We start from the raw sequence: 14,876 nt of genomic DNA on the forward strand, positions 1-14,876 counted from the left end.
AATTTCTTACGATTACTGTATCATTCTTCACTGAAAATTATTAACAGTAATTATTTGGGAATGGTGAACTAGGTAAAAAGACAGAAACTTCTGTTAATCATTTTTAATTTTTTTCCTTTTGAGACCACACCTAGTGGTGCTCAGGACAACCAGGTAGCGCCGAGCATCACACTGGGGTTGGCCTGCAAGCTGGGAAATTGCCTAAATGTCTATACTCTCCAGCCCTGCTGGAGCCTGAACAAAGGCAGCATTGTGATGGAATATAAAGAACAGGGAATCAAGACGACATTTCGACTGAACGATGTGATGTTTTTGGGCTTGGGGCCACATCTGGGAGTATGCAGGGCTTACTCCCAGCTCTGTGCTCAGGGATCACTCACGGAGGGGCTCTGGGGATCACGGTGGATACCAGAAATTGAACCCAGGTCGGTGGCTTGCAAGGCAGGAAGCATCTTACCCACTGCGCCATTGCCCTGACCCCTACAGCTACGTGGCTCTGGATAAGACATCTCCCCTCTGTTCCATCACCTCTGAGGACAGTGATAACTGCAACCCACCTCCCTCTAAGCAACAGGGAAGGAACCAACACTTGTACGTGAAAGGAAGTTAGCAGTAAGTGGCAGACTGAAGAAGCCTTTCACGAAGACCAATGATCAGCATGAAAATCAAAGTATCCAAAGTTCTTTGCTTATTCGATTGTATTTGCGGGGAGGGGAACACCGTCTCTTTCGGTGCACAGGGGATATTCCTGACTGTGCTCAGGAGTGGCACATGTGGTGCCAGGGATGAAACAGGCAAGCACCTTGTGCCATTACCCCAGCCCAGCGTGGAATTTAAAACTCACTCACTGTAGAACTTTAAAGAGCACATTGCTCTGGTGACACCTCTGGCTCTATAGGCAAGCAGAGCTGCCTGGTGCAAACCTGCTCACCAGAAAGTGCCCCGAGCGACCCTGCAGGGTGCGCTGACCCTACAGTGCCCAGTCTGCTCCCGATAGCCTCCTCCCCAACATCGACCTCACCATCCCTGCGATGCTTCCCCATTTTCTTTTTCTTGCTCTGGGGCCATACCTAGCGGTACTCAAGGGCTATTCCCAGCTCGTCACTCACACTGGTGCTCTGGGACCAGGCGATGCCAGGGATTGAACCCAGACCCCTCGCAGACCAAGCAGGTGCTCTGGTCCTTTGGGCCGGGCCCTATCTCCCCGGGACAAGCTCCCTTTGAGTATCTACCAGCTTCCTTCAGGGCACTTACACGACCAGACAGTATCTTGTGAATCTGTTGCCTGCTTGGACAGAGATGCCGAGCTGGACGCTCTGTAAGAGAGACCAAGTCCATCTGCTTCCCTCCTTCCTTCCCCCCCCACTCCCTCCCTCTGGCTCAGCACCTGGTCCTATGAGTGTCTGCGGGGCTGCCGGTTTAGGAAGAGCAGAGGGGAGAGGGGGAGAAAAGGGCTGGCAGGAATGCACCCAAGTCATCCTCCTCCTGGTCCGCGCACAGCTGCCTGTGCCCCCCACCCTCCCAGTCTGCACTGGTCACCAGCAGGCACGCAGGCCACACCCCCAAGCAAGGCAAGAGCCTTGCCACGAAGCGTGGGAAGCTGGGGAAGGCAAGAAACTTCCAGAAGAGGCCGGAACTAAACAAGTCTGTTCTCAGAGTTGCTGGTCACAGCCCCCCCACAGCAAACCGCCGGGATGGAGGGGCTAGCCTACAGACAGCCCTGGTTCTGCGGTGCCCAGTGGACTCACAGCACCATGGGGGCGAGACCCCTGGGCCCTGGACAGGCCATCACGCCTGGCCTCCTCTGCCCTGACCAACCTGCCTGGGAACTCTTCTTCCACTGGGAACCCCACAAGCATCTGAGGTTTTGGAGATCACCCTATCTCAGCCCAGGTTCACCCGAGAACCATACTGCCTCCCAGGGCCTTGCCCTTGGCCGACTGTCACCAAAGCTCCGACTCCCACCCCATCCAGAATCTGTCTTTCCAGTCTTTTCTCTTCCCGGGGTTTCAGTCACAGCAGCAGCGAATGTCTCCTATGTACCCATATCTGTCCCTGGCTCTGTGCTCACAGAACTCCCACAAACATTCTGCGCCTGTCCCCCTGAAGTGACTAACGTCGGGTAACAGTGTCAGCTTGACTTTGCAAACCAAGGTCCAGAGAGATAAGAAAGGAGCTTGTGCAAGATGGCCAGGAGCTGCACCCCAAAGCTAACCCTCTTAATTGCGGGTCTGCCAAACCTCTGGCCAAGGTATGGGCTTCTTCCCACCCACTGCGTGCTCGGTGTGTGCCGTCGAGGAGTGAGCCCGAACGGGCACCGCTCTGGGCTTGGGGACCTTGTCCCCGCACCGAGACGGGAGAGAGACACACTGATCTTGTGTGTTGAAACAATAAAACTGATACCATCTCTGCTTGGCAAGTCTGAGAATTTCCTAAAACAAAAAAGGCAAAGGAATGGGAACTTGAGACCCACAACCCAGTCAGATAACAGAGGCGGGTAGAAAGACAGCGGCCGGCCGTGCCAGGGGTTCTCACACACTCCCTGTCTTCCAAAGGACGGAAACAGATTCAGCTGCAGGGCAGAGCTAGAAGCGCCGCCCTCCTGCCAAGAAACCAGCGGGGAATCAGAAGCGCAGAGCCAGGAGGGGGGGTTGCTCGAGGCCGCCTCTCCACTGGGCCGGGGCTCAGAGGGCAGAGAGCAGTCCCCTCACCCCGGCCGCTCCCGGTGCCAGGGGCTGTAATCGGCACAAACAGGCATCTAGGCCTTCTGAGACCTTAAGGGGGAAAAAAAAAGCTCCGGGGTTAAGACAAGAGCCCCCCGGGTCTTCATACATGCCCGCCAGCCTTCAAGGTGGAGACTCAGCTCTTACCTTCAAGGAGAGTGAACTGTGGATTCGAGAGCCGGGATCTCTCTCCCAGGCCAACACAGGCCCGGCTCCAGCTCAGCCCCGCTCCGGAAGGAAGGACGGGAGTTTAAAAGGCACCAACTCTCCCCACCTGGGGCCACACCCGGTGAGGCTGACTTCACCGGGAAACCTGTCAGACTGGCTGTCTCCCAGATGGCACGGGCCGGGCCAGAGCAGCACCAGCACCAGGTCTGCAGCCCGGCGCCTCTCCCCTGGGGGCCCGGCTGGGCCTCTAGCACCAGAGTGGGCAAGGCCTGGCGAGGCCAGCTCAGCGTGGGTCAGCCAGGGCGCACCCCCCAGCCCGGCCTGGCGCTGAAGCCTTTGCTTCCTGTTTGGCCTTTTCCTTTCACTTTGGGTTTTAACTCCAAAGTGAAACTTCAGTTGCACAAACTTCTTGAGGCTGAGGCAATGTGGAAGGGCGGGGAGAGAGAAAAGAGAGGACCGGAACCCGCCTTCGCCACCCACCCAGGATCACACAGAAAAAAAACCTGGGAGACACCCCCAACGCCAGGCCCCTTCCCCCCACTGACAGCAGGGGAGGGCGGAACCAGGCTAGAGATCATCAACTAAAAATAAAGGCGAGAACTTCCCCTTCCTCATTCATCCCTGCCAGCTCGCTCGCTGCGGCAGCCTCGCTTGCTGCCTTGCGGGGGCCCCTCTCCCACCTCACCTCTGAATCCCGGGGTCCCTGCAGTGCCAGCAACCTGGGGAAGAGAAACCCAGGACTCCCCTCCACACGCGCCTGACTTTTGGTCTTGGCCGAGCAAGAGACACCCTCGGCCTGCTGCCCGCAAAGGCAAAGTGCCCGTGCTGCCCTCGGGCTTCGAGCGACCCTGCGATGCTCGGTGCCAGGTGCCAGGTAAGACGCTCCATCTGCTCTCCCTTCCCTGCAGCTGGTTTAGTGACAGGAGGTCGGCCCACCTCCACCCCATCCCCTACCTTTCTGACAAGGAAAAGCGCAGCTCAGAGGAGGGACAGGGACGAGGTGGAGGCGGTTGGTCCAGTCAGGACCAGTGGGACTCAAGGACACGCTCAGTACCTGCTGGACTCAGTACTCGCGGGCCCAGCGCTGCCAGCTGCCAAGTGGGTACAGTGCCCCAGAGAGGTGCAGGAAGGAGGACTCTGGGCGCGCGTGTGTGTGTGTGTGTATGTGTGTGGGGGGAGGCAGGGGGGTTCTCCCTGGAGACCAAGTCACAAACAGTTCCCGCGTTCCTTACGAAGCACCTCCCCGCAGGCCTGGCTCAGCTCCCGCTGCCCCTCCAGACTACTGTCCCTTCACCCCTGCACTCTTGCATCTTTACCCAAGGCTGGAAAACCCTCATAGGCTGAGGATGAGGATGGCTGGGTGACCCTGGCTGGGGCTGGAGCAGAACAACTGGTTCTCAGAAAAAAAGTAATCTGAATCCAGGGGCAGAAGGGAACAGGGTGCTTAAAAAATATCCCCTCTCTGCCGGAGTGATATCACAGCGGGTAGGGTGTTTGCCTTGCATGCGGCTGACCCGGGTTCGATTCCCAACATCCCATATGGTCCCTTGAGCACCGCCAGGAGTAATTCCTGACTGCAAAGCCAGGAGTAACCCCTGAGCAACTGCCGGGTGTGACCCCCCCAAAAAATAATCCCCTCTCCCCCAGAATGCTTGAACAAAGACTTGGTCCCAGACTATCCATGCAGAAAACGATTCCTATGGGAGTGGCACCCCCCACGGGGCTCTGTGCATGCACACACATGAGGTCAGTGCTCGCTGCAGCCAGCCATGGATTGACCAACACAGTCTGGGGGGCTATCTTTTTTTTTGGGGGGGAGGGTGCTCCTGAGCAGTGTACCCTGTGCCCAAGGGACTGGTTGGGGGGCTCTTCTGGTGATACTCACCCAGCCCTGCAGGCTGGTGGGTATTCAGGGCTTGGGCTAGTGGTACAGTACCATCTGCACCCAGTGGGACCAGGGTCACCAGGGACTCAGCTGCCAGTGCTCAGTAGATCACGTGATGCTGGACTGGAAATCAGGCCCCCCCCCCCCGCCACGTGCCATACTTCTCTGCCAGGCCCTTTGAATCATCTCCTGGGGCCAAACCCAAATGTTCCCGAGTGGAGAACGAAACAAACACTGGGTGTTTCATTCATGGATGGGCTGCCACAAAGCCAGGGGAGAGGAGCCCAGGCAAGGAGGCGACACCAGAGGCAGACGTAATAGGAAGGGGTGGGAGGGGAGGGGGGCGCCAGGTCAGGGGAGTAACAGCGGGGGTCACCGACATGCTTCCCGCAGTGGCGCCCATCTCAGGAGGGCATGTCAAGGCTGCTCAGTCAGGATGGAGGGGCTGAGCTGACTTTTCCTATTTTGGGGGGACACCCAAGTGGTGCTCAGGCTTTGGGAAACCCTCTCTTCTGAGGGGTCTGAGGATGTGGTCCTGGTCAGGACCCGTGGGGCTGGGGGTTACCCAGGCCCCCCTGAGTGTGCCTGGAGACCTCCCAGGACCACACCCATAAATGCTCTGGGTCCCAGGGATTGCCCTGGGGTCAGTGGCCTGCCAGGGCCTTAATGCCCCTGGCTCTGACTTGACTCTCACTGAGCACTTCTTTCTCTGAAATGTAGACAAACTGGAATGTTCAACCCGATACATATATTGCTTTTTCAACAAAAATAAAAATTTTACATGAAAAAAAAATCATGCTGGCAAAAATGTACCCAGAGAAGCCTGCCTCCCTCTTGATGGTGGGAACAGACTTCCTTGGGGGCAGGGCCCGGAGCCGGGACTCCATGGCCTCCTCCAAGGCTGCTGGCTGAGCCGGTTCCGGGTTTGGGCACCCCAGGGCTCCCGGGATGGGACAAAGTATCAGGGAAGACTGGAGTAGAGGCCGGCGGGGTGGGGAGGGAGTTGGCGTGAAGATGACAAGGATTTGAAAGCGGCTCTGGATGTGGACCACACAGCTGGGTGGCAGGGTTTGGACCAGAAGGACAGGGGTACTGGGGCAGGTGGGATTCCCCGAGGGATCCTGGCTAGTCTCTTCCCTTCCTCCCCACAGCCCGGGTACCACCCACAGGAAGTGAGGGGGCGGGTCAGGGAACTGGCATCCTAGGACCTGGTGTTTAGTGGGTCTCATTTAATATTAAAGGAGGCGGGAGGGTCCGCAGCTCAGCACATGCCAGAGGGCTCCACACCTGTGCAGGCTGTAATCAAATATTAGGAGGCTTCGGAAACCCCAGGCCAGGAGCTCAGGGGGAGCAGCCTGTGGGCGACAACCCCCTGGGGAGAGGGGACAGATGGCCTCTGCTGGGACAGCCTTTCTCCGTAATTAAGTCATAACCGAAGACCTCTCCGCCACCTCTGAAATTGTGCGTGGGGGATGTGTTGCCTGACTGGCTGGGTCAAGAAGCTCCAGGCCAGTGCTTCTCAAAGGGGTGGTCCTGGGACAAGTGGGGGGGAGGGGGGAGGGGACCAGAGGAGCCCTGGCGCGATTTGCTTCTTCATGCAGAGAAGGCAGATTTCTATTATTGTTTGTTTTGGGGTCACACCAGGCGGTATTCAGGGATCACTCCTGGCTGAGCTCTGGGGATCACATAGGATCCCAGGGGTTGAATCTGGGTCAGACACATGGAAGGCAAACACCCTACCTACTATACTATTGCTCCAACCCCAAAGGCAGTTTGTTTGTTTATTTATTTATTTATTTATTTATTTATTGCTTTTTGGGTCACACCCGGCGATGCACAGGGGTGACTCCTGGCTCATGCACTCAGGAATTACTCCTGGTGATCCTCGGGGTACCATATGGGATTCTAGGAATCGAACCCCGGTTATCTGCGTGCAAGGCAAATGCCCTACCTGCTGTGCTATTGCTCCAGCCCTGTGGGCAAATTTTTAAGGGTGCTGTGTGACATTTTACTGAACAGGGTCTCTGCTCATCTGGATGTTCCCAAATGACCAGAGCTGAGAGGTGACAGTGGTATGTAGTGTGGAAGGCCAGGAGCCCTGGGGGTGACTGTGACACTTCAAAGGCAGATTCGGGGAGCTCAGAGCCAAGGGCTCTTCCACAGCTCCGCCGGGGCCTGCACCGCCGAGGCCAGCTCACCACCCTCCCCACAGCAGAATCCCGGGGAGGAGCTCAGCGCAAGAGCACTTGCCTGGTGTGTGCCTGGCCCTGGGTTTGATCCCAGGCACTGCAAAAAAGAAACAAAAACAGCCAGTGAGTCCCAGAGTGACCTTGGGAAAGTTCTTTTGTGGACAATGGTGACCACAGGAATGACTTCTTAGGGTTGTCTAAGGATCTGCTGAGATTTGGTGGACGGGAGGCACTTTATGAATACAAAACAGGCTACATAAATATGAGAGATCTGAAACCCATGCGCTGAGAACAAAATCCAAAGAATGAATATACATGAGAATGACCCAGTTTCCGAGAAGTCACCTGGCAAAAGGTGAAGCATTAATCCTATGAATCATCACAGCTGAATGGGACAGCACAGGCCACTCTACTCATCTGTCAAAGAAGCTGCGCCTATTCCAGAGGCACTCAGGGATCTATCACCAGACCTGCATCCTCCCAGGACAGAACGAAAAGTACGCGGCGAAGGCCCGGGCCTTGCGTGATCACAGTTGGATCCTGGCACCACCTAAGCCCTCCTCCCCTGCCCCAAGCACTGTGGAGGTGAGGAGTAAGCCCTGAGCACTGAGGGGTGTGTCCCCTCCAAAATAGAAAAAAATAAATAAAATCACCCTCCCCCCCGACAAAATCCCCCTGTCCTGTGAATCTGGGATGGAAAACTGGTGGATGGCTGCCAGGGCCAGCTAGTGGCCAAGGGAGAAGGGGAGGGAGGGGAGTGAGGAAACTGTGCCCGCCCTGTGGTCACTTGTGCCTCACTCCTCACGGGGGGCCCTAGAGCAGAGACTGGCCGCACCCCCCCGCCCCCAAGCTCAGTCCCAATGTTGTCTCTCGGATGCGCACCACTGCTTCCCCCACTCCAGAACTGGGCTGAGCACCCGGGGACACGCCTCTTCCTGCCTTGGGGGTGACTGATTGGCAGGGCTGGGAACAACCCCAGGCGAGGGGGGGTATGGTGTGGGGAAGGCCCCAAGAGCCCGTCACGCCCACTGTGCCCTGCACTCGCCAGAAGGCGGCTGCGCCCAAAGGCCCCTCCCTCCTGCAGTCTTCAGATTCTCTAAGAAACAATGCCAGTCTGGGAGATAGGCCTGACCTCCCAGAGCGCTGAGAGCAAAGGGCTGTGGGCCTGAGGTGAGAAGGACCCCCCCACCCCAGGCGCTCCCTTCGGAAGGAATAGCCGAATGGTGGACAGAGCCAGGGTTCGAAGGCAGCCGGCCTTGGCCACCAGCCACATTTGCCCTATCAGTAAAGTGAGGATGAAAAGTCCAGCAGCCCGGGGCTGGCTCTGTGGAGGCCCTGGCACTGAGCCTGGCGCGGAACAGGTGCACAGCCAGGGGCTGGGGCTGTTATTTCCTTCCCCAAAGCAGCGATACCCTAACTCAACATCTCTCCGGGCCCCTACGGAAGCACAGCATCCTGCTGCTACAGCAGGCTCCGCCCCGCCTCAGCCCTTCTTCCCCTCTGAAAGCCTGTAGAGCTTCCAAGTCATCATTTTCATTCATTCTGATGGACGCTGCCTAATTCACTGGGGGGGGGGGGGGGGGGGAATCCTCCAGTTGGGGGAACGAACCTCTGATTTCAACAGAAGTTCAGCCCCGCCAACATCCACCGGGTCCCTCCCAGATTTTTCGCCAGAGTTCGAGGCATCGAGCGCGTCCTGCCCACAGCTGCCCTAAAAACACACCCCACCCCCAGGCCCCCCCAACCCACCAGCCTCAGCACAAACCAGCAGCACGCCAGCCCTGCCCGGCGTCTCTGGGGATCCAGGCCGCCTATGAGAGGACTCTTGTTTCCGCCGGCTCACACTCACTCCTTCCTCAGACAAAGCCTTTCCTCAGCAGACACTTAATTACAGACTGTCACGCAGTCTCTCATAATTGTAGGCCTTGTCTCTCTTGTCAGGCCCGAAGGAGCCCGAGGCGGAGGCCGGGCCTGTCTGTTCTCTCCCCATCCTCTCGGCCCGGACCCAGCCCCGATCAGAGAGTGTTTTCCAAGCCCCACTCACCTTCAGGCCGAGGCAAGTCGGCCCGTGACCGCCTGGGGCCCCCTCTCCTGACCTAGTCCTTTGAGGAAACTGCACACGGGCCACACTGGACCCCCGGGCTCCAGCTCTCCACACAGGAGCTGCAGCCCACCGTGTGCAGACACACGGGGGCTATAGAGGGTTCTGTGGGTGGGGCACACAGAGTGCATGCCAGAGGCTCAGCTTTGACCCCAGCACTTCACGGGCCTCTAAGCACCACTAGGAACAACACCCGGACCAAGGGCCGGTGCCCAGAGAGCCACAGAAGCCTGGGAGCACTGCTGGGGCACAGGGAACACCTCGGGTCTGGGGAAGAGGTGGCCTGGAGGCGGGAAAATGACCCCTGCCTGACCCCGCCATGGCCTGCCTCGGGGAGTCTTGGCCCGCTGCCTCACCACGAAACACACAATAATCTTTTGCTACAAACTCTCGTCTGGGTTACTGGGCGCCGGTGGCTAAGGCACCAGCCAATTCTCCAACAGGCTGAAGGGGGGCCGGGAAGGGGGGCTGGGAAGTGGAGGGGACCTCACGGGGACACCTCAGCAGCCTCAAGTTCTTGGTGACGACTGGACTGCGCTCCTGCCCAGATGCGCAGTTCCAAGGCCATCACCCTGGCCAGGGCTAATGGTGTCTGCCGCCAGGACCAAGCAGGGGCAAAGAGACGTGCCTCAGACACAGAGCACTCCAGCCTGCCATCCAGGGGGCGCCTTCCTCCTCTTAAAATGGGGATACACGGGGATCACTGCCGCAGTGCAGGGAGAACAAGGCCACAAACCACCCAGTACAATCCCTGTCACACCTGGAACGCCCAAGCAGCAGGGAGGTTCCTGTTACCTGAGACCTTGATTACATGAATTCTAACCCTCAGAGCAACCTGGGCTGGAGGTTTCTTTCCAACCCAGCGTGATAGTAAAGAGGCACGAAGAGTGAATTAGTCTAGGATCACGCAGAACCGTGACACAAAAAGACGATAACTCAATTTGGACTGATCAGATCTCATCAGAAGGCTGGCTGAAAAGTACAATCCTGGGGCCAGAGAGATGGTACAGTGGGCAAGGTGCTTGCCTTGCATGCACACAGCCCAGGTTCAAGTCATCCCCGGCACCAGGTCTAGTTCCTAGAGGAGCACTGTCAGGAGTAAGCCCTGAGCATGCCAGGTGTGACCCAAACTCAAAGCCCGCCCCCACCCCAATAATAATAACAAAAGATGAATCCTGCCTCCATACCTGCCCAAAAAGAACTGGTGGGACTGGCGCTCCAGAACCTGAAGTTTATAAAAAATGAGCCAGCCCAGAGCCAGAGGGAGAATACAATGAGTAGGGTGTTCGCCTTGCACACAACCAAGCTAAGTTCAATCACTTTCGCTGTACTGTACCCCCGAGCCCAGCCAGGAGTGATCCCTGAACACAGAGCAAGGAGTAAGCCCTGAGCATCGCCAGGTGTGGTCCACAGACCACACACACACACACACACACACACACACACACACACACTCACCCACACCCAACAATTACGACAGCCTAAATTCTTTTCCACGGAAACAAAAGCATGGAGAGGTGAAACCTGCCAAGAACACACTCTCCCTGAGCATGCACACAGGACCAAATTCACCGTCTAACTCTACCGATAGCCGGAGACTTCCTGGAGGTGACAGCCTCAGACAATGCGAGCCTTGAAAGGAAGTGAGGGTGGCTTATGAGGAGGGTGCCACCCACCCACCCACCCACACACAAGCACGCGCGCATGTGCGCACACGCACACACACATACACACACACACCCAGACAAAGGATGCTCGGAGTGAGGAACAACTGTTCAATGTGGCCAGTGCCTGCCGATCCCTGTGAAGAAATAGCAATCCGTATGGCTTTCCCCGAAGGGCCGGGGCTGAGACATTCCCGAGCCATCGGCGCTTCGGGGAGGCGGCTGGCATGTGATGCCCACAGAGCCGCCACGCTGGGCGTGCCTGGTTGCAGCTCTGGATGAGAAAGCCCAGGGAGGTGATGACTCAGTCCCCACCCAGTCTCAAGCTCGTTCCATTTAAATTTGAGATGAGCTCAGAGGCTGGGGAAATGCAAACCCTCCTTACAGAAGAGAGAAGGCAGCCGGAGGGGGCAGGCGGCCAGGCGGAGTGCAGCCCAGGGCCGCGGGGCAAGAAGGGTCCAGTGGCTGGTCTCCCCCGGACCTCAACACTGTGAGGCCGGGGGCGGGGGGAGCCCGAGTGAGGGCCCGGCCCCCTCTGGGCCCCCTATTCATTCACCTGTGAATGAACAAGGAGAACACTGAATTCTGACTTCCTACGGTGAACAATGGCAGGATTACACAGCGGCCCACGCAGCAAGTGAGAGATTAGAGGATTATGCCCAGCACTTATCAGAACAACCAGAAGGGGCCTTCCTTGTTACCTGAACCCCACGACAAGGGGCAAGGGGAAAAGACTCAGCCTCTGTCCCGTCTCTGTACACAGTGGCACGGATAGAATCAGGAGGTGACAGCTCAGGCAACTGAGCGCTTTACTGTGTCCTGAGAAGTGATTTTAGATCTAATATCACTCAGTCCTCACCACTCACTGTCCCGCAGGGGAAGTCTCATTATGTTATGAGTCCAGATGGGGAAACTGGACCCAGAGAAAAGTCGCTTGGTGAGGACCGTGCGACAGGGAGTGACGGAGACTCAATGACAAGCAAGTGTCTGTGGCTTCAAATCCACATGGTTCCTCCTCGACGGGGGCAGGGCAGGGCTCAGACGCTTGGCTCAAAAGTAGCCTCCCGGAAGCTCTTCCAAGACCCTGTCCAGACAGGACTCGGCCACAGGAGCCCGGGCAGCGGGCACACTCGCCCTCTGTTCTGTGAATGAGCTCACCATTATTAACAGGTAAGACGAGCCCAAGTACAAACAGGTGACCTTTGAGTCACCTTTGAGTCCTCGAATGTCAGAATGTCAGGGCTGGCCGCGCCGGGAGGGCCGTGCCACTCAATTGCCTCGTTCTTCAGAAGGAAAAACAGAGAGCTGAGGGCATTTCTCTGCAGTCACCCAGCTTCGGCTCATTCCAGTTTGCCGGATAAAGCTGAAGCCCCAGGGGTGAAGTGGTCCCCTGGAGAGTGGGGACCCAAATTCCCTCACTACTCTCCAGAGCACGGAGTGGGTGCGCTGGGCCCAGCAGTACTCAGGAGGCCAACAGGTGTTACAACTGCCGTGATGTGCCAGTAGGCAGGTGACCCGGCCTCCCAGTGACCTCACAGAGGGTCACGACAAAATAGGAGGCCGGGGTGGATCCTGGCTCGCTCTGGGCCTCATCTATGAGTTGAGAGATGGGGATTATGGGAGCTGATCTCATCTCCTGCCCCAAACTCTGGGACCCCCTAGGATCCTGGCTAGCTGACAGCAGCTACCCGTGGAGCCTGGGTCAGCTGGGGCCTTCGCGCCCCCCCCCATCTACAGGGGAGAAGTTGTGGACCCCCCAACTCCAAACTATTCCCATGGACCACTGGCCAGGCAGGGCCCCCTTTCAACAGCAAGGGACCGAACATGGCAAACCAAACGCCCCCGCCCTCCCTAGCAGCTCTCCAGCTAGACCCAACAGGGACCCTGCAAGGGTCGAGGTCCTGCGCCTGTGTCCCCTCTCCTGCCGCGGGACTCTGTGTCCAGCCAGTCGCCCAAGTCCCAAAGCACATCACCACCTATCATCCGTCCGGTGAGGCCACCACACTTATCCCTCTTTGAAGATGGGGACACTGATGTCTGGGGGAGCAGGGGGCTCACGCAAGGTCATAGAGCTTGCAGGAGGCAGAGGCAAGCCCCGGGGAGTTCAGCAGAAGCATACTCCAGGGGGGGGTGGGATGGGAACCCCTCCCTGCTCACCGCTCCCCTTTTGGTGATCCCATGTACAGCCAGGCCAAGGCAGCACAGACCCTCCCACCACCCGGCCTGCAAAGTTGGGGCTGTGCGGGGCGCCCGCTCAGAGTTCCAGCTATTATCAACCCCACAGCTGTCTGCCCAGGCAGCCGCCCCTCCATCCATCCTCCCTCCCCCCGCAAAATTTCATTACTCAAGTTGGCAAGAACACAGCCCCCACCCCCAGCTGGGGCTAAATAAACGCCCAAGTGATATCACATCCTGCCCGCTCCGAAATAGCCCAGACCTGCCCACAAGCCATCACCAAGTGCCAGGCCATGCAGGGCGCAGTGGGCAGGGGTGCCCAGCCCCTGGCACCCTCCACACACTCAAGCAACTAAAGCAGAAGCCTCAGAGCAGGAAGGCCCCCCGACCCCCGGGCCCCCTCTGCCAGAAGGCCTGGCCCCTCCCGCCCGGACCCCTTTGTTGGGAGGCCCCAGAGCCTCCTGCTTCCCCCGTTCCGTGCCAGCCCTTGCCCCAGCGCCAGCCCAGGGAGCCTCGGCCGCGGCCAGCCTGCGGGCGGACTCGGCCCGTCCCGGACACCCCACCACTCACATTGCTTCAAGAGCTCCAAACACAAAGCCATGAGGGCCGGAGGGGGGTCAGAGACCCAGAGACCGGCAAAGACAGAAAGGGGGAGAGGGACAGACACGGGAGCAGAGAAGGGGGAGCCGGGGAGGCGGGCGGAGAAGGCAGGGGCGAGGGGGTTAGAGCCCACGCAGGGGAGCAGGCTCTGAAGGGGGCCTTCAGCGCGAGAGGCACGAGGGGGGACGCCACCAAGACAGATGTGGGGGCAGCAGCGGGGAGCCAAGCGGGGGACCCCCGGCCCGGAGGAATGGGGGTCGGGGTGGGGCCCACAGAGGGCCGTGAGAGAACAAGGAGCGGCACAGCAGCGACGAGGGACCAGACGGGGCAGGGAGGGGCGCGGGGCGGAGAGCCGGGGTCCCCCGGAGAGGGACCCCGACGGGGCCGGGCGGGGGGGCGGGGGTCCCGGCGGCTCTAGTGGGGAGCAGCAGCGGGCCACCCCTGCGGGTCTGGGGGCGCGGGAGGAGGCAAGAGCGCGGGGCTCCGGGGGCACGGACGGACGGAAGGAAAAGCCCCCCCGGAGGCCGGCGTGGGGGGTCCCCGAAAGGGGGCGCGGGGGGGAGCGGGGCGCGCCCGGGGGGCGAGGGCGGGGCTGGAGGCAGCGCGAGGGCAGAGACAAAGAGACACGGAGCCGGGGAGAGACAAAGCGGACGCGGCGGGGACAGCGGCCCGGCCACCCGCGGCCGGACAGAGGGACGGAAGCGCGAGCGGGCGGGCGGGCGGGTGGACGGACGGACGGACGGACGGACGGACAGGCGGGGAGGAGGGCGGGGGCGGGCCGGGCGGGGGCGGCGCCCGTCTCCTGGCGGGGCCGCGGCTGCTCCGGGCGGCGTTGGCGGCGGCGGCGGCGTGGACCGGACAGACGGACGGAGTGACGGACGGCGCGGGCGGCAGCTGCGGCCAGCGGCGGGCACTCACCCTCCTCCCTCACGCGGCCCGGCCCGAGGCTCCGGTTTTGTACGCCCGAGGGGCGGGGCCTCCGGGTTAAAGCCCCGCGCCGGCTCCGCCCCGCCCGCCCGCCGCGTCAGCGCGCGCGCCCCCGGGACTCCCGCGGCCGCCGCCGGCGCGCGCGCCCGCGGCCGCCTCAGTGCGCAGGCGCGCGCGGCCGGCCGGCCCACGCCCAGCCCCGGCGGGAGCGCGCGCCCACGTCGGCACGCGCGGGCCCGGCCGCCGGCCGCCCCGCCAAACCGGTTCCAGCTGGAACGGGACGCATGCTCCTTGCGGGACCGCCCGCGCGCTCCCAGCCGCGCGCCGCGGCGACCCCCTCGCGGTTCCGGGGCGGGGGTGGGGGGGGGAAACGAGGGTCGTCGCGGGCAGCCTCCTCCCGGCCCCTGTGCACCGTGCAGCGAGCGCTCCCACGCCCCGCCGCGA

At 60.0% G+C, this 14,876-nt stretch overlaps 1 protein-coding gene across 5 annotated transcripts in view; it reads right to left on the bottom strand.

Moving 5' to 3' along the window:
* The window catches only part of DLGAP4 (DLG associated protein 4), a 181,638-nt gene that overhangs the window by 29,991 nt on the left and 136,771 nt on the right, over positions 1-14,876 (bottom strand). The window contains exon 1 of one of the 5 annotated variants that reach the window (XM_056121483.1): positions 13,476-13,842. The exons of the other annotated variants lie outside the window; for them this stretch is intronic. Within the exon in view, the coding sequence (XP_055977458.1) occupies positions 13,476-13,506 (31 nt within the window). The 5' untranslated portion in view covers positions 13,507-13,842. Of the gene's footprint in view, positions 1-13,475; positions 13,843-14,876 lie in introns of those variants that run through there. 5 annotated transcript variants of the gene reach the window in all.

The sequence above is a fragment of the Sorex fumeus genome, unplaced genomic scaffold (assembly GCF_029834395.1).
Source record: "Sorex fumeus unplaced genomic scaffold, SorFum_2.1 ptg000044l, whole genome shotgun sequence".
NCBI classification, from domain to species: Eukaryota; Metazoa; Chordata; class Mammalia; order Eulipotyphla; family Soricidae; genus Sorex; species Sorex fumeus.